The sequence below is a fragment of the Limanda limanda genome, chromosome 8 (genome assembly GCF_963576545.1).
Source record: "Limanda limanda chromosome 8, fLimLim1.1, whole genome shotgun sequence".
NCBI lineage: Eukaryota > Metazoa > Chordata > Actinopteri > Pleuronectiformes > Pleuronectidae > Limanda > Limanda limanda.
This window is the reverse complement of record NC_083643.1, coordinates 11,521,199-11,545,340: the sequence shown is the minus strand read 5'-3', so window position 1 is coordinate 11,545,340 and position 24,142 is coordinate 11,521,199. Positions and strand designations below refer to the sequence as shown.

The 24,142-nt window shown below is 44.2% G+C and overlaps 2 protein-coding genes and 1 non-coding gene across 4 annotated transcripts; 1 reads left to right on the top strand and 2 right to left on the bottom strand.

The window, feature by feature from the left end:
- Window positions 1–487: 487 nt before the first annotated feature.
- Window positions 488–18,690, bottom strand: LOC133009390 (DENN domain-containing protein 5B-like). Of its 2 annotated transcripts, none has more exons than XM_061076883.1 (21): window positions 18,582–18,690; window positions 14,133–14,242; window positions 11,074–11,788; window positions 10,504–10,691; window positions 8,343–8,870; window positions 8,005–8,233; window positions 6,946–7,096; window positions 6,216–6,306; window positions 6,012–6,131; window positions 5,753–5,905; window positions 5,500–5,578; window positions 5,328–5,403; window positions 4,831–4,959; window positions 4,627–4,748; window positions 4,296–4,441; window positions 4,059–4,177; window positions 2,977–3,161; window positions 2,715–2,797; window positions 2,122–2,248; window positions 1,703–1,877; window positions 488–671 (listed from the first exon to the last, which is right to left on the bottom strand). In XM_061076883.1, exons 1-21 carry the CDS (start codon window positions 18,688–18,690, stop codon window positions 488–490), a joined length of 3,819 nt encoding a protein of 1,272 aa, XP_060932866.1. The 2 variants fall into 2 exon arrangements, with proteins under 2 accessions (XP_060932866.1, XP_060932865.1); XM_061076882.1 differs by having other exon boundaries at window positions 6,216–6,310; window positions 6,947–7,096.
- trnag-gcc (transfer RNA glycine (anticodon GCC)) lies at window positions 13,468–13,538 on the top strand. The gene has a single exon. It is a non-coding gene; the product is annotated as a tRNA-Gly (tRNA).
- A 795-nt stretch (window positions 18,691–19,485) lies between the features above and the next one.
- armc10 (armadillo repeat containing 10) lies at window positions 19,486–23,111 on the bottom strand. Its single transcript, XM_061076648.1, has 6 exons — window positions 22,580–23,111; window positions 22,306–22,451; window positions 22,048–22,182; window positions 21,732–21,908; window positions 21,556–21,627; window positions 19,486–21,368 (listed from the first exon to the last, which is right to left on the bottom strand). The coding sequence occupies exons 1-6, from the start codon at window positions 22,836–22,838 to the stop codon at window positions 21,117–21,119; spliced, it is 1,041 nt and encodes a 346-aa protein (XP_060932631.1). The 5' UTR covers window positions 22,839–23,111; the 3' UTR covers window positions 19,486–21,116.
- Between the last annotated feature and the right edge of the window lie 1,031 nt (window positions 23,112–24,142).

The window sequence follows — 24,142 nt, the reverse complement described above, 5'->3', positions numbered from 1 at the left end:
GTCAAGAAATATTTTTTTCTATAATAAGGCCTGAGTCCTGATATTTCAGGTCACAACACATTAAAGACATAAAACAAACAAGGAAACAGAATTTGGCCATGCATGTGTTAAGTTTAAATCCCAAGTGCAAGCAATACAGCGCTAGAAGGAGAGTTATAGTCGTCCTAAGGGTCAGGTGCAGTAAACGGAGCGAGCTGTGAGAATATCTATTGTAAATGTGAGATGATTAACGACTCGGATTTTCTCCTCCAGGAATTTCACAGTGTAAAGCGCAGCGCGAAAAAACCAGACCGTTTCCTGAAGCAAATACAGTGAACAAGGCAATACGTCTGAAGCTTCCTCTGGTCCAGTGTCCTTTTTTTTTATCATGATAAAGTCTCGTAAAGTCATGGAAAGATGAACGTTTCAACCCGTCAGCATTCCTGCAGTACGTTGCACAGAAGTGTGTGGGGGGGGGGCTGTTAGTCTCCATGCGTATCGTTCAGGGTCAGAGGTCAACTCCTTTGACCAGTGCCGTCTCCAGGGTGATGGCGAACTCATTGAGCGTGTGTAGGACGCGAGACAGGGAGTGGACGGCTGCACGGTCCCTCAGCAGAGCGCTGTCCTCGTACGTCCGAGCCGTCAGGGGACACTCTGCCAACAGGGGGAGCCAATGAGAGAGAAGCCGGTCCCTGTCGAGAGGAGAAGGTCGGTCATGGTCCAATAATAATAATAATGCAAATAATAACCATCATCATAATACATTTATCTATAAAGAAGTGCTTCACATACAGTTAAAACAGAAAATACATTGTGCAATTACAAATTTAAACAAGTTAATGCAGGAATCAATAATCAAGAAAACATCCAAATGAAAGCAACTTCACAAGAATAGTTTTTAAAAAGAGCTTTGCGTGGCTTGTAAATTATTTTTAAGACACTTTTTGACACATGCACTTGATCTGATCTGAGAACAGCATTACTGTGAACTAACAAGCTCCCTGCATTTAAAACACATCCCCCTGTTTTCACTTGTGCCTCTGCCTCTCTCCAGCCATTAGAGAACGAAGGCAGATACTGTCTCTCCCTGAACTCTGTCATGTAAATAGGTCAGTGAGAGCCACTTCCTAATGGCCTCAGGAGGAAAAGCTTAGAAAGTCAAAGACCAGGATGCCTTTTTAAGAAATAAATCTATATTCTTATTTTATTTGACTCTCAGGAGATTGTCTGGCTCAGATGCATTCACAATAACAAAACAATCCCTGCAGCATTCAGGTTTGGACTGGTGAATAAAAACAGGAGGCAAGACATGATGTATAAATTCCAGAGCACGAATCACGTGTTATTGTTTACAGCACATTGACAAGGCCGTCTGTCCTTATCGTCAATAGTTCTTGAATGTCGTTGCCTTTCCAAGTTGACATCTTCTTCAGTGTATTCCATGTTTTTCATCCTGATATATTTGTATTAATGTTGTTGTTTGTTTGCATCCCTCATGTGTGAGAAATGTCCCCAGTGAATTCTGTGGCCATAATCCTGCTGTATTCTCTGTCTTCTCTGGGAGCAAAGAGGAGAATCTCCAGAGCAACCGACTCAGATACAGCCGCTCCAGACAAATTCAGGAAAATATTTAGAGCTCAGCACTTTTCTGAAAGCAGTTTCAGTGTTTCAAGTCACTCGCTTGAGTTTTAAAACTGTCATTCATGATATAAGAAACACTCACCTGATTCCCAGGCAGACGAGCAGCTGGAACTTTCCCTCTTTTCCGATGTTGCGGGGCGAGGCGTTGATGGCGTTGACGTAGTGACACAGTGAGTCGCACGGCGGACCCCTCGTCAGGGTGGATCCCTGCAGATCACCCATCTGATCAGCGCTCTCCACGGAACCCACGGCCTTCTCTGTGGGGAAGAGTTTACCAGAGCGTCAGTGCATGACTTATTAATATACTGAAAAATAAGACAAAACACTGGAGATGGATGCTGTAACACTGAGGTCAATAAAACATCAATCATGTTTTGTTGCATGTTATTGAATTTTTGAAGTTCATGTTCACTGCCACTAGATGGAGACAGGGGTCTGACATCTGTGAGACGTAAACATCACATTTCTGGATGGTCGTGATGAACTTGCACTTGCACCTACCGACAAAGTCCCACACGAACACGTTCAGCTGGAAGAGACGGTTGGACTTGAGCCCGTGGAGGAGGAAATTCTCCAGGGACAGCACCAGCCCCCCCTCACCACATAGCAAGACCGTCAAGTTTCCCCTCTGGGAGGAAAAAAGACACGAGAACAGAGGAACTGTGAGCATGAGGCTCATCTTACAACTTCAGTGAATCTCATATAAGTGATGGGAAGCAGAGCCGAGAACAGAGAAAATATCTAATATATAAGGAAGCTCTCCCTTTAATTTACCCTGGGCATGTCAACAGAGCAGAGCCTGTGCTTTAAAGCCTGTACACTAAATATATTACGGCACTGAGTTGGAGGCTTGTTACTGAACCGATCCATCAAATCTCTTCGGCTCTTTCAACTTGCTGCTGACATAGAGAGAGTCTGATGCACAAAGGAGGCCCGGGCTGGAGGAGCTGGGATAATGAGCCGTGGTGGAGATCAATATAACCCACAGGAGGCTGCAGAGTAATCTTCTCTGCATTAACCATATCTCTCCTCGTTGTATATTAGTGAACCAACAGGCTACATGAATGCGGGATCTCACTTTCACAGTCACGTACCTCTTGTTCAGGTTTGTGGAAATGCTTCACAAGGTTATTTGCCGTCTCCCTCATGTTCTCCTGTACTTCAACAGACTGCATCCCTGACAAGATAAATGTCACAAACAGAAACGTGAGGACGGGCGATAACAACCATGAGCGGAAAGGGAACAGGGGCTCAATAGAAAGGTGATACAGCAGCAGAATGTGTTATTGTGGTGGACATAAACCAACAAGTAGGTCAGCCATTGTACGAAAGAATGTGTTCTTTGTCAGCACGTACTGCTTCGGCTGCCAAGCGATTCCAGCACTGCCCGTACGCTCTGAGAAGGGGAGGCCAGCTCCGGAGGCGTCCCTGTCCACCTTCCAGAATCCTCCTCCCCACCAGGTGACACCAGCTGACCAATGAGGACTCTCTCCAAGCTGCCGTCACCCACGCCCTTCCCCAGCCACCGGCCGCATGGGAACCTGAAAGGAAAGAGGACACAGAGCTTCATTATATTCCAAAATTTTTTTTTAAAAGCTATTTATTATGCAAGTACACTGCGAAGGAGAGGGACATCTGTTCCCATCAGCTGGTGGAGTGTCCTGAGAGAACATCGCTGATAAATTATTTAAATATAATTTAGATTTATGAAAAAAACGTTTTCCAAGACATAAATTATATCATTAGATTTATTTCCCCCTCGTCATTAAGTAGAGCAGGCTACACAAAAACTACTAAATGGATTGAGCCAAGTACAATTCTGGCACGGGTCAGGAGGGGTGGACTCAGGAATGTTTTAATCACTTGCTCTAACATTATGAGATAGGACCCATGGCAGAGGAATTGCTCTACGGAGTGGTATTTATTTTTTATGTCTACGTTATTGCTATTGTAGAATCCTGAACTGGGTGAAAACTGTACAAGCTTTAAGGCGACATGTGTTTTTTAAACCCTTTGAAAGAAGGAAAAAAAAGGATAATCTACATGTACTGTACAAATACATGGTACACAAAAATAATCAACATAAAATGCTGCCTGTTCATCTCTGGGTATTCTGAAAGTCAACAATGAAGAATCCACTAATCCTAAAACAGTATAATCCACAACAAGGCTCAAAAGACACAAGGCGGAAAACTGTCTAATGATGTAGATCTATATGTATTACAAAGAACAGAGAAAACATAGTTATAGCCTACAGACCTTAATACATAAAGGGGCAATATAACTAAATGGGAAAATTGAAAACAACAATAGTCCACTCCAAATGGAGTTTGGTTCCTGTAATTATGTTATTGGACATTTGACATCCAACATGTGACACAAAGGTTAATTTAGAATCAGAGTCAGTGTTGAGAGCAAAGTCAGAGGACGGGTCTTACTTGTACGTGTGTCCGGTGATCTCATTGTACACCATCACACAGTCGATCAGACACTTAGCCAGCAAGCCCGAGTTCTCCTGTCCCAGCTGCAGCGTGCTCAGCCTGCCCAGGTTCTTACACTGAAAGGAAAAGCACAGACAACAGGGACATCAGCTCTACGTGTGTGTGTGTGTGTGTGTGTGTGTGTGTTGCTTTACATGTGTATGCAGATATTAACACAGAGGGGTGAATACAAACCTGGAAATAAATCTCTTGTGTGTTCTTCGTGATCTGTCTCACTCCTGAATCACCGAGTTCTCCTGACACACACACCCAGGGGTTAACTGTTGCCATGGCGATGCTCAACTTCTTCATGGGTATAATAACAACACGGTATGGAATACCTGGAGACACCAAGAGAAAAGGTTAACGAAATTATTCAGCCCTTTCTTTCACAACTAAAATGACCTTACCCTTCGTACAATCGTGGTTTTATTTGAAAGTTGTAAAACACAAAGGCAAACTTTCATTGGTTTTTTTAAAGCTATAAACCAAACAGTATGTTCTCTCTAAAGTTCACAGGACTCACTGATGGAGGTGAAGACCCGTGTAAAACAGAGGTAGTCCACGGTGTTCAGAGACAGCAGGTGGAACAGAAACTGCTCCCTCTCCTCCTCGCACAGCAGGAATGCATGAGGTTTGTACAGCTGCCTGTCAGGGAGGAAGAGAAAACTCTGTCAAGTTACAGCCTTTAATAATAAATCAAATGAGTCAACGGCAGATGAATTCTGACCTGAGCAGCTTCTGGTTTGTGAGCAGCTCTTTAAGGTGCTGGCAAAGCATTTTCTTCTCCAGAGCCAGATGGATCCAGGACCGGGCCTGACCCACCTCGGACAGACCCTCACTCATGGTTTGGATAAACCTGGGGGAGAAACAGATGTCACAGTTGAATGTATTGACCCCTTAATGTTTTCATCATCATCAAGGTAAATTATAGCCTCATCCGAACACATTTAACCTCTCTGGAGCCCAATAGAACAGAACTGCCTGTTTGTAATGGGCTGTTTGCCTGTGCTAACGATGGTTGCAGAGATTTCTGGAATTATTAGATACTAGATAAATTGTTTTCATCTAGATCGCAGCTAAAATATCTGATTTGTTCTTTGAAAATGGAAAAGAATTTGTAGCCTGAGGCATTTTTTTTTATCTGCTTATGTCATCAAACAGAGCTCACAATCACAAACAGATACACAACTCGTTCCAGCATCCCAGCACATTCGCTGTCATTACCTCATGTCCTGTATTAAGGATCCTCTCAGGAGCAGAGCGCCGTCATCAAACGTCCTCTGCTCCGAACCGTTGGAACCTAAACAGGCAGCGAGTACAACACCGATGATCAGTAAAGTTTAAGCTCAGTGATTTAAAAAGAGAGAAAACCATAACAGCGGGCTGAGTGTCTGACCTGGAGACTCAGCTGGTGTCTCTGTCTTCCCCTGGGCTGCCTGGTAGTGCAGCAGATGGGACCAGAGAGCAGACTTCCCCTGTTTGGGATAAAAACACACTTGTCAACATCAAACCGCTAGATGCAGTCACCTCTTTGTGTTCACATGTGCTCGATGTAAATGTGTTTGCACGATGACGCACAGCTCCAGATGCTTCTGTAGGGCGTCTGTGTTTTGAGGGCATGTTTAATTACACGTCTGTGAGTGTCTGACCTGTTTCAGCTGCAGACCGTGGCCCCAGGTTCTCTCCAGTAGGTCACACAGGCCGTGGATGAGTGTGTTTTCTTGCAGGCCCGTGATGTTGGCTTCGCCCTGACCGAGATCCACAATCTCCTTCCCCATCCTCTCCATCAGCATCCGCTTGGTCTAAAGAGCCAGAGAATGATTTATGGCCACTGACCACAAGCACTGAATTGAGAAATCAATAACAGTAGCACCTCCCTCCCTCGCCACGCAGAACGAGCGCTCTCACCTTCAGACGACACTCGCTCAGCAGCCCGTCAACAAACTCCCGGTGGGTCTGAGTGACGGCTTGAGGAGACGGGTCGAGCAGCTTCGCCTGACGGAGGTTCTTCCTCATGAACGTGTGCTTCTGTTGAGCAAACCAAAAGGTCATGAATCAGAGGTGACCTTCCTGAAGCCTCTGAGAGTCCGAGTGTTGAAAGATGAGAAGTACCTGTCTCTGTTCATTGTCCACTCCGGAGTGATCAGCTGTCGTCGACCTCTTGGGTTCAGACCTGCGGGATGCTGTCACACGACTGGACCACCTGTGCACCCAGAGAACATGACACAATTAAATTCACAAAAGTGTTTAGCAAATGAGGTTCTGAGTTCGTATCTCATATTTTGGTAGAACCTGGATACTACATGTTATGATGTACTGTAATGACATGAAGCATATGCAGCGGTTCTGGTGGTCTTTTTAAATCTTTTTAAACTGGATGTTACATTAAACTACTACAGACAGAAAAAGTAGCAGGTGACTGGTTTCACTTTTATGAATCCTCATTGAAATTGAGGTGCAGGACCTTTCACATATTTAAACATTTACTTAGGCTATAAAACTATTTACTATATTGGTACGTTAGTGTTGTCTAAATATGTCACTTTTCCAAATCTTCAGTTAACATTCAACCCTTCATCCATCACATTTAGCAAATTATTTTAGCTGTTTGTACATTACTTTTATTGTGATTAGAAATTGAGAAACGTGCAACATCAGACATTTATCTAGAATGACACTCAGTGATTTTCCTCCTAAACTGAAATGTGTGGATATATGGTTTTAATCATAAATATATATACATTTTCAAATGAGTAGGAAGGTCAAGAACTACCCCTCGGTCTTAGGTGGAATGATCCCTGGGTGAAATAGTTTCTCACTGACTAACGGCAGAAAGCCTCACTTGTTGGTGTTCTGTCCCTGGACGAGCACATCGGCCTGCAGCTTGGGGAAATATCCCGGCTGGTGACGACCTTGTCCGATCCTCATGTCGAGTAGGTGGGGGTGGATGGCTGTGTGGTCGGCCTTCAGCAGTCTGCGTTCAGTGGCCTGGGCTGCAGAGACACACACAGACACGTATTCAAGCTGGTTAATTGCTACTCAGCTTGTTTTGTTAGAAGAAACACAGGAAGGTACAGAATAAGATGAATAAGAGACAAATTAGTAAGATAAAAAAATAAATGTGCATGTTGATGTTCTGAGATATGAGCAGGGAGTTTGCTGCAGTGAGGTTGGCAGGACTTCAAAGCAGACAGTCTGAATCAGTGTTCAGAGGAGACGAAGCATTTTGCCTTTCTTATATAATGTTCTCTCCGCCATGTTATTCCCCCCTTCTCAAATTCTCTAATTCTCCCCATATTCCCCCCCCTCCAGTCAAACTCTGTCCCGCTCCTATTGTGGTACTCAGGTTGTCAGCAAACCGTACAGCTTCTTAAACGACTGCATGTAATTACTGAGGCAGTAAACGTGCATAACAGATTCACATGAGACTCTATGGAGATGATGTCATGTCAGATTAAGTCTTTCCTGGTGAGAGAGCAACAATATCAGCTGTGACACTGGACCTGAAAAAGCTTTGATGTGTTTTTTATGCATTTTTCCTTGTGCTCAACAATATAGGAATACAGTGTTCATATTCTATATTTTATCATGCATCACTGTGTATGTTATGGATGGATACTGGAATAAAAATCATATTGCAACTGGCTAGATTATATTACACAAATATTGCAATTGCGATAACACTCATAATTTTAATTGCATTGGTATTTTTTCCTTTTATCTTTACTGGAAAGAAATCTGAAAATTACGATGATGTGATTTCATTCTGGGGTCGGTGCCAAACCAGTATATTCCCCTGAGTCTAATTTGATTTGTAATGACAATAATAAAAGGTATATGCTGTGGTGATTTCCATAAAATGTAATTGTTCCGCCCCAATGCATGTAATTCTTCACCGTACCTGACTCAAAAAGCGTGGTGCACTTCCTGTAGTGACAGTTGTGCGAGTCCTGGTCAGTGTCGTACAGTCCTTCTTTCTCCAGCCGGTTGTCAAACAGCTGCTGCAGTGGATCTCTTTCTGCCCAGCGAGAAATCACTTTCCCATCGACGAAAGAAGAAAACATGGACGTCTCCAGGAACCGAGACATGAAACGCAGGTGAGTCACGGGCTGAACCGAGAGGAAGGAACCCTGAAACATTATCAACCAGGAGTGAAGAAAAGCATTGATTATCTATCACAATCCAAACATTTACAGAAAACTATTTTGATAAATGTTTAAATCATTTGAGAATAGTAACCTTGTCGAAGCTGAACGTGCCCTCTCGGTTGCTCAGCCATGAGTCCAGATCCAGAGCGCTGTGGATGATGAACTCGTCGTACCTGCCGAACATGGCAGAAAACCGTCCAGCAAACACCTCCCTCAGCTGAATGTTCAGCTTCGCTGCCTTCAACTCTTCCTCCTCCTCTTCGAACACGTGTCCCAGCGTCTGCTCGCCGTCGGACATTTTCCCTCCTCCGCACCTCCTTGCCAGAGCCTGGAGCCTCTCCAGCACGGCCAGCTCCTCGCCACCGAGGTTCCCGTTCCTTCTGTCCTCCATCAGATCCTCCAGGACCAGGCTGCTGACGCGTGGCGAGGCGGGGGTGTTGGGGGTGTTGGTGGTGTTGGTGGTGGGGGGCTTTGTGATCACACCTCCCTGGGGAGAGAGCCCAAAACGCAGCAGGACCTCGCTCAGCTCCTGGATGAGCTCGGCCTGGTTTGGAAACATGGGCAGGTCCTCGGGGGCCTCCACACAGTGGTTGTCAATGTCGACGATGCACAGGTTTGCCTGTGAGGAAGCAGGAGACAAACAATTATTATCACCAGGCTCATCCATCAGATAATAAGGGTTTAATATGACATGGCAGCTCCTCAAAAGTGAGGCCAAAGTGTCCTGATCGCCCCCTGGTGTCTGGCTGCAGCGTAGGTCATAAACCCCAGCTCCATGTTAATGATGGGACATTGTCGTTATCAACATACACTTCAAATATTGTTTGAACAGATGGTTTCTTTCCTTTTAGGTTGTTTTCCTCACACAGAGGTTTGTTCAAATGCCTACTTTCCAGTAAGTTTTGTTTTAATTAATTATTTGAACCCTCATGAGACTGACGCCCACTTTGTCGAGTGGGAATCATCGGCTGGACCTTGATACTGCAGCTCCATCTCACAAGCACTACTGTGCAGAGTCTGGCTCCAAATGCCCAAGATGGCAGCATTTGTATTCAGGATATTTCGGTTTAATTTCTGGATGATGGGAAGACGTGGAGATGAGTCACCATCTTTATACACAGTCTAATTTCACGATGCATGGACTCTGAATCATCTCTTGTAGACTAAGAGAGGCTGAGCGGTGATATCCAATTAGGAGATATGAAGATTTATATTTCATTATTAGATTCTTGGCAATTCAATGTGATAAACCCTCACAGGACATTAGCATGTGAAGGCTTAGGTAAAGATTACTGCTATCACCGCTGCTATCATCAGGCTTTTACACCAGAAAATGACACCATTAACCTGTGTGTGTGTGAAAACTGAGCCTGCGTAGCTGCCGAGCAATGATAGAACTTTAAGTGAAGGATAGGAACTCGTGCTAAAAACTGCTACTGTAAGCAGCGCAGTCAGCAGCCACTCGACCTCCAGCAGTGACCTCAGGTCGACAGTTTACAGCCTCAGGAGGAGTGGACAGAGGAAGACATCCTCCGGCCTGACAGTTAATGTGCGAGTTGATGTTTTCACTCCTCAACGTCTTTTCATCCTCTCTTTGAGCCAAAGGAGAACACGGGGATCAGAACTCACACAAATACAATTATTTTTTCCAGTTGTTTTGTGCATTAGATCAATTTGTGAGCATATCAACCACTGACGTGTTTAGATCACCTCAGGGAAACTGGGCTTCTCTTGCGGTTCTGATTTTATTCCAACCGATCACACATGCATGATTAAAACATTTCCCATTTCCTTCAAATAGCACAACTCAAGAAATAAGCGGTGATCCCCAATTCTCATTAATTATGCAGCGAGTCCCATTATTCTGGATATTTCCTGCCCTGCTTTTTTAGCTTTCATCCCCCCCCGAGCTGTCTTTTCTATTGCCTCTTTTTTCTGGGGCAGAGCGACTTCAAAGAGGCGTCAGTGAGAGATTCATGCAGCATAAAGTGATCTCAGTTGTAGGATTGGGTTTGAAGTTGGGAGGAGGGGGGGTGGGCAGCTCTGTGGAAACGTGGCATCTCTGTTCCACAAGACCGAGGCCGAAGGCAAATTGTCAAGCAAGCAGAACAGAGGCGATCAGCAAATGTGTGTAAGAGAGTTTCAGTTTGACATAACATTGCTAGATTATGTTTTGTGTGAATGTTTATTGAAATGTCTGCATCCGGATATAAAAAAATAAATAAAAATGGGCTGCTTATTCTGAGCTGTACCTCGTGTGGGAGGTGGAGGGAGGATCGCTGAGCTCCGTCTCTGCGCTGGATGCCGATCAGGAAGGGCATGGGGGCGTCCAGGAGGTGATGCAATGGCGGAGAGACGATGGGCAGGTAGATGTGCTGCCACTGGAATGGGAAAAGCAAAGTAGTGATGCCCTCTGCCACCGTCATCAAACGCTGGTAGTCTGAGGAGAGAGAAAGTGAAATATGATGAATGTGGGAGAATAACTGCAGTATTCACACTCAAGGTAACATTTGTAAGCAACATTAAGCAAAAACAACTGAACGGGTCAGGGAGGAACACATCGAATTGGTATGAATTTGGATCAGAGGAGATCTAGATTGTAGTTTTTCACCATGTTTTGAGCTCTAATGTTATGTTGATCATGTTATTATTGATATATCCTATGAATAAAAACAGCTGTATTTATAAATCCTGTAAAAGCAGATAGATATTGCTTAAGTTGCTCTTCAATATACCCAGACATCATCTTAAATTGTTTCTTTATAATATTAATAATAAAAATATCTATTTTAAACATGCTTATTAATTAATTGGCTTTTTACCTTGAGAGCAAAGCAGAACTTGAGTCTCCAGAAATGCACAGGTAAGCAGTTGCACCATATTGTCGACACCCAGCAAGGAGAAGGCCTCTCCCAGAGGATACTCCCCCAGTGGCAGCTCCCCCGGCCCAGGCCGCTGGCACACGATGGGGCGATGCACGCCGTGGAACCTCAGCGACCGGCCGGGTGGAGGCAGGGGCACCTCATACAGGATGTTGTGGATGTAGCTCTCCAGAGGGAGAGGTGGAGCTGTTTGCGACGTCGCAGCCTGTTGAAGCTGAGACAGGAACTGTCGTGAGGCTTGAAGGAAAGGGAGCGGCGTCAGCAGACAGAGGGCTTTGGACACGTACAGGGTGTCGCGTGCTGGATCGAAGGAGCCTGCGCAGCCGAGGCAGCCAGAAACTGCAGCCAGGGACTCGGCGTCTGACTCGTCCAGGCTGCTCACAAGAGAGTCCATGCTGGAGGTGGAGGGCGAGGAGGCGGATGAAGCCGAGGAGGAGGGAGAGGAGGACGATGAAGAGGACTGGTGCTCCACGTGGTGCATCTGACTTAGGGTGTGCATGGCAGTGATGATCTGAGGACTGGTCACCTCCTCGTAGAACGTGTGGACAAAGCCGTAGGAACGAGTGCCATCATCAGAGGAAAGTGTAAATGAGTGGAACTGAGGATCCAGTCTGTCGGTCTGAGTGCGGAAGGACAGACCCCTCGGCATACACAGCTGAAGACAGATGAAGAGGGGGAAAGGGTTAGAATTAACAATGTTCAACTTCAGGTGTTTCTGAAATCCATGAGGACAATTTAGAATCGAATCCAAGGTCTGACTGGATTTTGCATCATGGAGGGAAAACAGGTTTCATTCGAGGACTGGTTTGCTGAAATCTGCACATTTTCATATTGTAGCATCGGTAGAAAATATAAAAAAATGGGGGATATATATTGTATTGTACGGCGGACCTGCTCTCCATGTAAGCAGGACATGTGCATGTGAGGAGGGGGCACGTGTGACATCGTAACGGAGACGATGCGGACTCGCCTCTGTCAGATGTTATATATACACGTTTATACCTGCGCGCAGGATTCTAGAATCCATTACAAAAATATGGTTTAAACTTTTTTTTAATGAGTTTAAAAGCGAAATGTTATCCTATTGCCTGACAAACGTCTTTTTTTAATCACAATTATTTAGTCCAAAGAAGACTGTAGTTTCGTTTGTTGATGTTTTTATTAATGTTATTTTCCCTGTCCTTTTTGTTAACTGGAAAAAGGGAAACTTGAATTTAAAAAAAAAATGTATTAGCACTTTGCCTGTTCTTGGTTTTAAATGGAGAAAAACTTGATTTTTCTTTGCTTTTGTGTCAACAGTACCCTTATATGCAGCAAAGTTTATTAAAAGACTTTTTTTTTAATGAAGTAGCGATCTTTATTGTCTTTATTTTCAGTTATTTGCAGTTGCCGAACCAGGCAGTGATGCAGTAGGTCAAATAACTGGTGTCCCTGTAGAACGCCTTACAGAGACTCTGACTGCCCACAATGCTTCTACCCCCCCCCCACACACTCTACCTCCCTGTGCATAAACCCCCCACCTTCGAAGTGCTGTTCCTCCACTGAAGGGATTAACACTCGCCCCCTCCCTAATGATGTAACGACTGCTGGAAGGTCCGTCCCCATTTCGTAAGTAATGTTGAAAACCACTAACCCATGTGACTTCGTTTCAAGGGGCAAGATAACCCTTGAAAACAAGGTAGGGGTAGGGCCAAGGAATGAAATAGGTTTGGGCCTAAGATCAATAAATTACATCTATCTATCTATCTACGAAAAAGTCCACACAATTGTCGCAGTTTTATCAGCCCGGCTAGCTAGTCGGTAGAGCATGAGACTCTTAATCTCAGGGTCGTGGGTTCGAGTCCCACGTTGGGCGCTTGCACTTTTTACCTCATTGTGCACCTTTCTATGTTCTAAATTAATCCATGAGAAAATAGTTTAGGCAAATAGTTTAAGTTTTTTCCACACAACACTACTTTGCTAACAGCAAAGTAGTGTTGTGTGGAAAAAAACTGCCCAGTGCTGCGTGAATGTGTCCTGCAGGGTGGGGGCCTGGGTCTGAAATCCTCCTCTGTCCCACCACCTCCACTGGGTAGAGCAGGTATCCCGGGACCGAGCTGGCCGATAATTAAACAGTGGAGGTGGCACCAACTTCCATCTTCAATGCAGTTCCAAGTTTTCTCACTAGAACGCAACACAGCACAAGTGTGTGAGTATTCAAATTTGATGCTCGAACCTCAAGGTCACTCGGACTTCGCAAAACGAATGCAAAAATGATTCGCCTCGTGAACACTGCGCACAAGACGTACACCGGCCCCGAAAAAAACAAAAAATGGAACAAAATCTGTCATGTGAGCATTGGTGGTTCAGTGGTAGAATTCTCGCCTGCCACGCGGGAGGCCCGGGTTCGATTCCCGGCCAATGCAACTAGCTTTTAATTTTTATATATACCTCTTCATAGCTAATAATATAATAACTTGAGATCAAGTTCAGTAGTCAATTAAAGGGACATGTGGCCCTAATAAAGTACAGAAACAGATCAGTCCAGTGCAGTTTATTGTTCAGATGAGCACAAAGGTACTTGTATGAAATCTATATCTCAATGTACATTCCCTGGATGTTCACTGGTGTCGAGTGGAAGTGTAAGCCTTGGTTTAGAAAGAAATTATTTTATATTAGCACTTTGCCCGTCCTTGGATTTAAATGCAAAAAAATCAATTTTTCTTAGTTTTTGTGTCAATAGTAGCCTTATATACATTAAAGTGTATTAAAATACATTTTTGAATGAAGCATCGGTCTTTATTGTCTTTCTTTTTAGTCATCACATGCAGGGAACAACCTCAAGCTGAATTTCAAAGCTGCTCGCTAAATAAGAGCAATTGAGAATTTGTGTGATTCAAAATCCGATTAGTCGATTAATCGTTTCAATAATCGATAGATTAATCAACTATCAGAATAGTTGTTAGTTGCAGCCCTACCTGTAACTAAAAGTTAATTTGATGCTAAATACTAAATCTTACCATGTTGACGGCATCTTTACTGAAGGGGTTCCTGTCTGTGTTCTCAGGGTAGTGCACCAGAAGCTTTGACTTGAAGGATCGTCTAATGGGACTCTGCTCGAAGCTTTCACCTGAAACAGACATTTCACATCACGTCAGTGCACAGTGATCTTTGACCTTCATCACTGCTGAGTCACAATTCATAACAGCGGGGTTAAGGGCGGGACAGAGGACATCTAAAATTGAAAGCAGCTTTGAGTCATGAAAAAAGCTTGGACAGGACGACACCGGAAAAAAATAATAATCCGCTGTCAACAGGAAAGGCCATTCTACAGTGAGGGGGGAGCGTGGTTATGTAACGCAGCTCATTACCATAGAGACGGTACGGGAACAGTGGTGCAGCAGCCCTCCTGCAGTAAGAGAATCCTTCACACCACGATGACATACATACAAGGCTTTCTCATACCAGGGGAGTTTTATCAGGTTGAGGATAAAGGATGAGAGGTTTCTATGCAACAGCCACATTTATACAAAAGGACTGAGTTTGCAAAGCATGTAAGAAATCTCTATTCCTGCATTCCCACTGCACACAGCTGATGCTTTGCTCTGCCTGGCTCCAGTGTCTCCTCTTCACATTCAGAGGAGTGTCTGTGTGAGAGCAAGTGGACGGAGAGGAGCCGCTGAAGAGAGAGCAGGCCGTGGAAAGAAACTAATGTGTGTGTAATGGACTGACAGAAGTGAAGGGGGTGCTTTCATTATTCATCCACTTTCTGAGGGGATGCCCTTGAACGCCACTTTTCGCTGTGTTCCCCTGTTTCAAGTGACTCCTCCGTGACTTTGCTCAGAAGCAGTGTTTAGCTTTAACTAACATCATCCCGAGAACAAAAACAAACGCAAAAAGCCGACTAACAGACGAGACGACGCAGAGGAGCCGGCGAGCGGGAGCGGCGCTGGAGGCGGAGTGAGCGCCACTTCAAGTTAAAGCGTGTCAGCCTGGCAGGTGGGAGACTGGAGCGAATGGATCATGGTGGAGAGAGGGGGAGTCAATGTTCTTTGCTGAAGATACAAACTGGAACAGAATGGAGCTTTGCACAGGGATACCTAGTTGCCATGGCAGCCACATCCGCTGCGGCCTTGAAGATTCAGCACGTCAGCCCGTATACGTCAGCCCGGGTTTCATCAGCTGATCCAGATAAAACCCACACTCCTCCTGACACAGGCTCCCACCACAGTTTGTTCAGAGCCCAGCGGGAAACCAGCCTCTCTCGTTCTCTCTCTCTCTTTATCTGTGAAAGAGACGGAGGTGGAGGGAGGTTTGTTTGTGTTTGGATGACGCCGTAAATGGCTGTTTCTTTTATACTGTAATGAGCAGGCTTCCTTCCTCTGTTTACACACACTCACACTAGAAAATATACATCAGCCGGTGTGTTTCAAAGAGCATTACATCATCAAGTATTATAATTATTATTTTCGTATGAATCATATTAATCATCTCATCTATGAAATGGGAGAAAACTGACATAAAAACCCAAGTAATGTTTCAAATAATAATAGTTTAATGTGATTTGTCTAACTGGCAACCCCAAATAACCGCAATGTTCCTTTCAGAGACATGTTGATATTAGTGTATTGTATATTGATTATGTCGATATTTTACACAATAAACAATGTAGAAAATATGTTTGTATCTATATTTTACCTACATATTTGGATGTTTTTAGCTTTTCTTTTCATTTATAGCTATTTATGATCAAGTTTACATATATCGGCCTATATATCGGTATCTGACATTTTTTACTCTCTACTATCGTAATAGGCATCAGCCCCTAAAAATCCAAATCTGTTTTTATGAAGTGGATTAAACAATTGCATGATTGATAAAATTGTTGCCTATTATTTTTTTGACTCAATTCAACTGATTGTTGCTGCTCTTATCTTCAGTACTCCAAATTCCACCGACTCTTCCCTCTCACTCTAATATCATCGTCCTTTTATCACTAGAACGTAAATATTGTCATTGATTTTGAAGCACGATAGCGTGTTTTATATTCCTCCCACGGTTTAGACATTCATCACAAAGATTTATGTCCCCAAATAGTCGTCATTGCTAAAACAGAGGCACGTCATCAGGGAGGATTGAGCATCTGTCATACTCACAATCAGAATTACTCTTTCCGTCCCATTCATCACATCATTACATGAGTGGATGAGGACAGATGTGAAAAGAGATCATAATGACGGCAAGTTCTTCCTTTAAGACTCAAACTACTTAAATCACTGTCTGTACATTACAGATCCGTCCGTCTCAAGTGAATCATGCGATTAACAAAATAACAAATTTGGATTTTAATCTGAGCCTGAGACACAGACGTGGTTGTGGGCTCATTTGCTTAAAATAAAGGATAAAAGAATGTGCTGAGGGCTTAAAACTAAAATACGTCCGCACGAGTATTAACAAGTGTGATATGCTGTAAAATCTCTACGTAAAAAAGAGTTAAACATCAGAAATCAGGTCTTGAATGTTTGGTCGGTGAGCTTCTCTCCCTCCGCTGATGTCATCCCCCTGTGACAGTCATGTGGCCTGAACGGAAGCTGGAGCCTCGGCCATTCAGCACTCAAACGGGCAACGTCATGTGAAATTTGATTCGGCTGCAGAAAAACACAGTGGCATCTATTGAGAAGCCAACAAGAGCAGATTGTGTCCATGTAGGCGTGCACTAATAACACTACACACACACACAAACACAAACACAAGATATGACCTCACAGAAACATTTGTACGTGCTCTCAGGCTCACGTCCATGAAAGAACGAACTCCTCTTGCTTGCAGCTTATTCGAACACCTTATGCTCGTGCAAAGGCCGACACACGTTCACAGACGGACGGTGATCACTTGACAGCAGCCCGGCCCCTTGCTGCACCGGGTCTTAGATGACCTGCTGTTACATAAGCAGATTGGGCAGAGCTCAGATATACAATAGCCAGCAGTGCTGTCCCTCACCGCAGGGGGCTGGCTATCAAAGTCCTCGCTGGTTAGTTAGAGCATGAACTAATCTGCAGCAGTGCCTTCCATCAGAGCTCAGCCTACATTTGACATTTTTCTTGCTCTGACTAATTTGTGCCGTTATCCAACATCCATTTGACTGAAAGGGGAGGAGGGAGGGAGGGGGCGGGCGGGGGGGGGGGGGGGGGGGGGTGAGCACGTCTGGTTTCCATCTTTTCCCCCCCAGGGAGATAGATGCTCTACTGCTGCCACAAAGGAGACAAGGAGAATTCAGGGCGTGACTATTGTTTGTGCCTCAGAACTCAAACCTGGAAGTGACGTTCAGGGTGTTGGTGTTCATCACACCTGCACGCTTCTGTCTCCACACACACACACACACACACACACACACACACACACACACACACACACACACACACACACACACACACACACACACACACACACAGAGAGCAGGACACGTGTGGACATGTCTCCTCTGTGACCGTCCCCACACCAAGGAGCTGAGTGTCAGCAGCTCAGAAGACACAAGCACAACCTGATGTCTCCGATTCTAACGCCGCCGTCCTCTCCATCACAAGGCAGCATCACTGCAGCTGCCATCGCCATAGCAACCCCCTAATTCATCAGCAGTCCTGTTTCCTTCAAACATCTTGACCAGGAGGATGAGGAGGGCCGTACACACAGATACTATCAGCGCTTAGTCACATACACACAGAGAAGCGTGTAATCAGTATGCACATGCACACACAACCCTGTGTCATCCATGAAGAACTGCATGAACCCGTTCACTCCAGATTTATCAGGCAGACAGGATGATGTTGTTGTCCGCTCTCTGTTCAATCCCTTTCTCTGCGTTATCCTCCTCATGCAGCTGGAGCACTGGATGACTTGCAGAAAACCGGCGAAGCTATACACCGTATATATTCTGAAATGATTTGATTTACATGATGAAAACACAAGGGACAGACGTGAATGTGGTTTTTTTTTTTCACCCACAAGCAGAGACACAAAGGAACAAGACTGTGGGATAACGCACGCAATAATCATTTTAAATTCCACTCAAATTCACCAGAAAATATTTATTCTATGGGATGTGTTTTGATTTCACGGTTTGTCTGTTTCATAACCAAAATTATAGACTGTAGCCAAATGTTATTTCAAAAGACAAACACACAAACCCTGGCAAAAATCATACAAGCAAATTCTGACAGGAATAGATAACAAAATAAAATATAGCAAAATAGAAAATAAATTGCTATTGGTCAATTCTACACAGGCCACTTGCAGATATTGTGTTGTCAACAACCCTGTGAAAGGGAGAAAAAAAAGATGTGGCGTCCAATCAAAACACATTTAAATGGAACAAATAGGCCTTTAATGACTTAAATGTTAAACATGACACATGTGTGGGTTTCTGCAGCGTGGATGTGTTTCTCTCATGTTTGTGTGTAACCATCATCTACCTGCTCCCTCGTCCGGCTCCAGGCCCGTGTCCGCGTCCACTCCACACACAACGAAGTAGTGGGCGAAGCGGCAGGAAGCCGCCGCTGTGGCCGCCGCATTCCCGCTCATCCTCGACGGCTTGGTGGTGTGAGAGCTCCGGTTCACTTCTGCCAAACCCCCCGGAGGATGTGCATAGCTGATGCGGCTTAATCCGGAATGCTGCTCGGTCCCTGGTGCTCCTCCACCGCCTCGTCCTTCTGCTCCTGATCCGCGGTGGTGTGACTCCGGGCGGGATGATCCAGAGATGGTCACCTCGTCTGTGGGGGAGGAGGCAGTGTGTGCGTGTGTCTCTGTGTGAGTGTGTGTGTGTGTGTGTGTGTGTGAGAGAGTGTGAGAGGGAGAGAGAGAGAGGGAGAGAGAGGGGTGGAGGGAGACAAAGACCTAAACACATCATCATTATCATCATCAGGCTGTGATTTTTTTTTAAGATATCAAATTTGCTAATTGAAGATCATAGATTTTCAAAATACCGTTTTACTGATCCTTTATTATTTAACTACAAAAGTCCCATTTAGGTAAAATATGTCATAATGTGCAGCAATAAAATAAAACACACACACACAGCATTGTACTTCTCTCTCAGCATCCAGATGTTGGTGCGCTTCAGGCAGTGATGCAGCACTTCTGGCCTTTTTGGTTACTTTGAGCCTAAAGTTGCCCAGGTGGTAAATGGTAAATATGGCCCATATACCACTGAATTAATTGGGGCCACCATTAGCACCTTAAATCTTCTGATTCTTGCCGTTTCTCAGATGTAAGACAAACTCGAGCCAAATCCCTGCTCAGCCCAGTTTCCCACGCATTTAATGAATGTTTCATATAATTGATTAATCATGAGAAATAAGGAGGTGGATATTCACAATCGTAGGTCATAAGGTTTTTATTCAACCATTCAAACACACGTACACGTCTCATTTCATCTGTAAAATTCAATCTAACTTTAAATAAATATGATAATCTAGGTAAAAAGGAAACCACCATCCTCCCGCTCCATCTTTTCTAGCAGAAGTGTATTGCCTGAGAGATATTTCAGATTTGTGTTAAAATAAAGTCAGTGTCCAAACATCAAGAATGTGCAGCATTTATATACACCTGGACCAATTCATGCCATAAAATCCTTGCATTGAAAAAAAAATCATATTCTGAGATAATCATCACTTTTCATGCAAGGCAGAGGTAAGAACCTTCACCCTTCCTCATTTGTGTAAATACAAGTGATCAGATGTGTCCACAGCTTCAGTCCCGCGGCTAGAAATATGGATCCATCACTTGAAACCTGTCTTATTGCAACAAGAGCACAACCTAACATAACAAGGCTTTTATTTATAATTCAATCACTGCTGTCATTCAACGAGCTAGTTATTCTATGCATAACGTTTTTCACAAACAGAAATCACAGCTATTATCACTACTGCTTTGTCCAAGGTGGACCTCTCCCCAATTTGGATTGCAGTTATGTGACTGTCGTGGTAACTGTAAAACAATCGTCGCGGCCCAGACATCCTCTTTCCCTGGGAACTTCCTCCAGCTCCTCCCTGGAGGATTCGCAGGTGGTTGTCGGCCAGTAGAGACATTCAATAACACCGGTCGTGTCCGAGTACAGGCAGCTGTGGTTGGTGTACAGGGTTTACCCAGGTGGCCTTCCAACCAAGCTCCATAAACACCTCAGGTAGCTTTTCTTAACGCAGGGAAGGCAGAGATTCAACTTCTAAACCTTCCTCATACACTGAACCCTTCTTCTTGTCATAGACTCAGAGAATGTGAGACCATCTCCACTTTAGGGGGTTAAAGCTCCTTTTGGCTTTTCAAATGAAATCAACAGACAAATGGTCTTACTTTCATTTGAAATAAGAGAATAGTATTGAAATCCAACATGTCGATAGATTAACAAGGACTGGAGCTGTAGTACACCCATTCATTGGTGTTTCCAAGGCGGCATGCTGAGGAGTGCAACAAGAAACCAGCTCTCCCAATAAGAAGTGTCTCAACCACAGGGGCTGGTGTATTGGGTCATGCCGCACAGGTCATACAGACACATTCTCTAGAAAACTTTTGGCAGTGGTTTTGGGTTAAGGAATTTCCCCTGGAAAAGATCTTCAGTGAAGGAAGCAGTGGTGTTAAGAAGGAAGGGAACTGTGGAGCTCTGAAGGAAAACAGTGTGTTGGTGGTAGGAATCAAACAGGGAGAAGGTTGTTTAATTTCCTGCTTCCTGCTCACTCTCTGCTCATCAATAAATCACAAGTAACTGTAAATTAGAGGGGGGGAGTGGCATGTGAGGTGGAACAGATCATTTAGTTTTGTGTGGTGATAATATTGATCTGGGGACTGTAGATAATGTGTGTGGGAGTGGAAGCTGAGTATCGGCAGGAAGCTACACAGCCTGCTCTTAATGTCAACCGATTTATAATTCAACTTTAAGGGTGATAGGTTGATGGCTTTGGCAAAGTGTGCGGAAGCAGAAGCAGTGCATGGATGAGGAGCGCAGACAGAGAAGTCTACGTCAGGATCCGAGCCACGTGGGCCTGGATCTCCCCATCGGGGTGTGAGAGCAGCTGGACCAGCCTGCTGTGGAGCTGGGAGGATTCATCCAACATGACTCGGAACAGGCAGTCCTGCTTCCGCCTCAGCTCATCTGCTACCTGGGCCGAGGGCCTCCAGGACTTTAAGTTCCCCGCAAATGTCAGCAGGCGCAGGAGCACTGCAGGGGCGGTGCGTGCGTCAAACAGGAGCACAACAGAAGCTGGAGCCTTGGGGCAAAAAAAACAAGAACTTGATTCAAATGAGGATAATGAAATATGGAGCCGTTCCACAACAGTTTGAGAACAATCTGATGTTGAATTATGCAATATCTCTTTGTTTTGATGAACTTTAAACACAGACATGCAAACTACACTGGAAAAGATTAAGACTTAATTTTCATTCCCTTGTCCTTACCTGAGCTTGAACAATGTCATCCATCATATCTGGATTAGAGGACACATTCACAAGGACTTTAGAAGCCTGAACCTGAAACAGAAAATACTTCACTTATGAGGATGTACCAACAACCATATACTACCATGTTATTAATATCTCAGAGACGTACGAATGGGATATCATGATCTCCCTACCTGTAATGCTTCATTGCTCACAACAAGAAGAGAAAGTAAAAGTGTAATCGAGTCTTTCAGCAGGTGTTGGTGTTTGTCTGTAACTGACAGGTTTGTCAGCAGCCTGAGAGCAGCAAGCTGAAGGTCAGAGTTCACCGGGGACATCTCAATCAGCTCCAGCACTTGTGGCACATAAACCTACAAGAAAAGATCTTTAGTGACACAGGTCTGTCCCCCCAAAAAATGGAAATGAATGAACAAGATTGAACATGAACTCAAAACAACCCCATCTCAGAGTTAGACTGCTTGATATATACTGTACAGGATGGAAACAAACCTTTATTTGCTCCTGGTTCTGGATGTTCATACAGAGATTATTTAAAGCAGTCAGACTCTGCACTCGAACCTCTGCAGCCGGATCTGAGAGGAAGCCGGCGATGATGGGAATCCCTTCAAATTCCCGTATTTGGTTCTGGAGAATCAGGGATCATAAGTGTGAAGAAATACTGAAGATACATGAATTTTAAGACAACTCAAGACTCCTTTATTGGCAATAAAGAAAGAAGGTTTTAGAGAAAGCGTTCTGTTACTGTACCTGATTCACAGTGAAGGCAGCAGCGTTTCCTAACGTGAGCAGAATCCGACATCTGTCCGAGGGATTGCTGCTGCTCTGCAGACATGACAGCAGCAGGTGCAGGTGCTGGGGCTCCAGGTTCCCAGGGGACTGATGGATGATAACACCTATGGAGCAAAATAAGCCATTTAACCTCATGACACAGGGAACTTGTTGCAAACATAAGTTCAGATATAAGCTGGCTGGTGTGAGCATCAGTTACTTTATCGTTTCTTATATTATTATTATTAGGTACCTGATTCAGGATGCGCAGGTCGGGGACAGACCACATCCAGTCCGGACACTTTAGACAACAAGCTGCCCGGCTGGTGGGCACCATCCCCGGGCTGAATGCTCCTGACAGCTGGGGTGTCACTGGTGCTGCTTTTCTTGATCCTCTTAAAGTTGCCTCCGCTGATGAGCTTGTAAATCCCGTAGGAAGCTCCGGCTCCGGCAACAAGCCCGAGCAGAGCCTTCATGTTCCCGATCCGGGGAGTGATGCTGCCATCGCCCATGCTGCTGCTGCTGCGGCTAGCTTCTGTTAGCTTCTGATGCTAGCTGCTGATGCTAACTGTAGCCGAGCCCTGCTAGCTAACCGACGTCCAGCTTCACAGGCTCAGCAGCGTCAGGAGTCGAGTCTGTGACCTTGCTTGCTAACTAACCCGGGTCATTAGTTAGCTAACACTAGTGACTACCCATGGACACTACTATTAACCCAGGTGAAGTGACGTGCACGGCTCCATCGTTGTGCGAGCTGGAGAAGTTTGCTGACCAGCTACAGTTGTCAACAATGTGTGGGTCTGTTTCCGGGCGGCTCAGGATGGCCGACCAAAACTTTTGCGGAGTTATTGGTTTTGAGGGTATGAACAAAACAGATAGATCTAATATAGTTTTAAAATATTCATTTGTAATGTAGAAAACCTTTTTAATTTCACGTAAATACTTTTTTAAATGAAAATCATTCGAGTAAACTTTTGCAATGTGAACTTTGTACATTAGAAGTCATTTGTTGTCCAACATTTAATGTAACTTTTGTTGTTACCTGGCAACGACTGTTTTATGCTCTGCTACCCTCTGCTCGTATGTACTGTGTTTTATTACGGACAAATTCCCAGATAAATACTTTTATATTAATATCCAGATATATCGGTTTTCATCAGATTTTTTTAATTTTAGGTTAAACTTTAGTAAGATTGGATCATGGGACCATGCCATTTTTATTCTTTTATTTTGTCTACTGATCATTTATGAGCTGTGCCTGTGCCACACTTCAGACTCCTAACAGCGTCACAGAACAAATTACATAACATTTATTTCAAAGCCAGAGAAATCCACTCTCCTTGGAAGAAGAAGTTGACTAGTCAGCACATAATGGAGATGAGCACCTGGGCTCCCCACACGAGGATTCCCTAAAGATCAGAGAGAACAAGGTAAAGATGTTATTTTCTTCTCTTAAGTATTGTGTCATCATTTTGATTAGTTATTGAGTTTTTTTAACTGCTCAGTGCTGCTTTGCAGTCCTAGAAATGTAAGTTTTATTTTATAATTTATTTTGTTTTATTTTATTTACAAAATAAAATAAATCACTTCTCCTGCGCAGAAGTGAACTGCGAATCTACTAATTTAAGTTAATTTAATTAAATTTTCTAGTGTTTTCTCGGTTTTTTTTTTTCGGTTTAGACTTTTTGCAATCTTTTCGTTTCCTGTATTTTGCACGTTTGTTTTGTTTTGTAGAAGCCTTAGCCTTTTAAGCATTTAAGGACTCTTTTGTTTTGCCACTGAACTGGTTTTGCTTGCCTAACTTGTATTTATCAATTGA

Coding starts and splice junctions, on each gene's coding strand:
- LOC133009390 (XM_061076882.1), bottom strand. CDS start 18,690: ATGAGCGGGAATGCGGCGGCCACAGCGGCGGCTTCCTGCCGCTTCGCC. Junction 14,243..18,581: donor GGAGCCGGACGAGGGAGCAG/GTAGATGATGGT, acceptor TGTCTGTTTCAG/GTGAAAGCTTCGAGCAGAGT. Junction 2,249..2,714: donor TCCACAAACCTGAACAAGAG/GTACGTGACTGT, acceptor TTTTCCTCCCAG/AGGGGAAACTTGACGGTCTT.
- armc10 (XM_061076648.1), bottom strand. CDS start 22,838: ATGGGCGATGGCAGCATCACTCCCCGGATCGGGAACATGAAGGCTCTG. Junction 21,909..22,047: donor AGAACCAGGAGCAAATAAAG/GTTTGTTTCCAT, acceptor CTTTTCTTGTAG/GTTTATGTGCCACAAGTGCT. Junction 21,369..21,555: donor ATGACATTGTTCAAGCTCAG/GTAAGGACAAGG, acceptor TTTTGCCCCAAG/GCTCCAGCTTCTGTTGTGCT.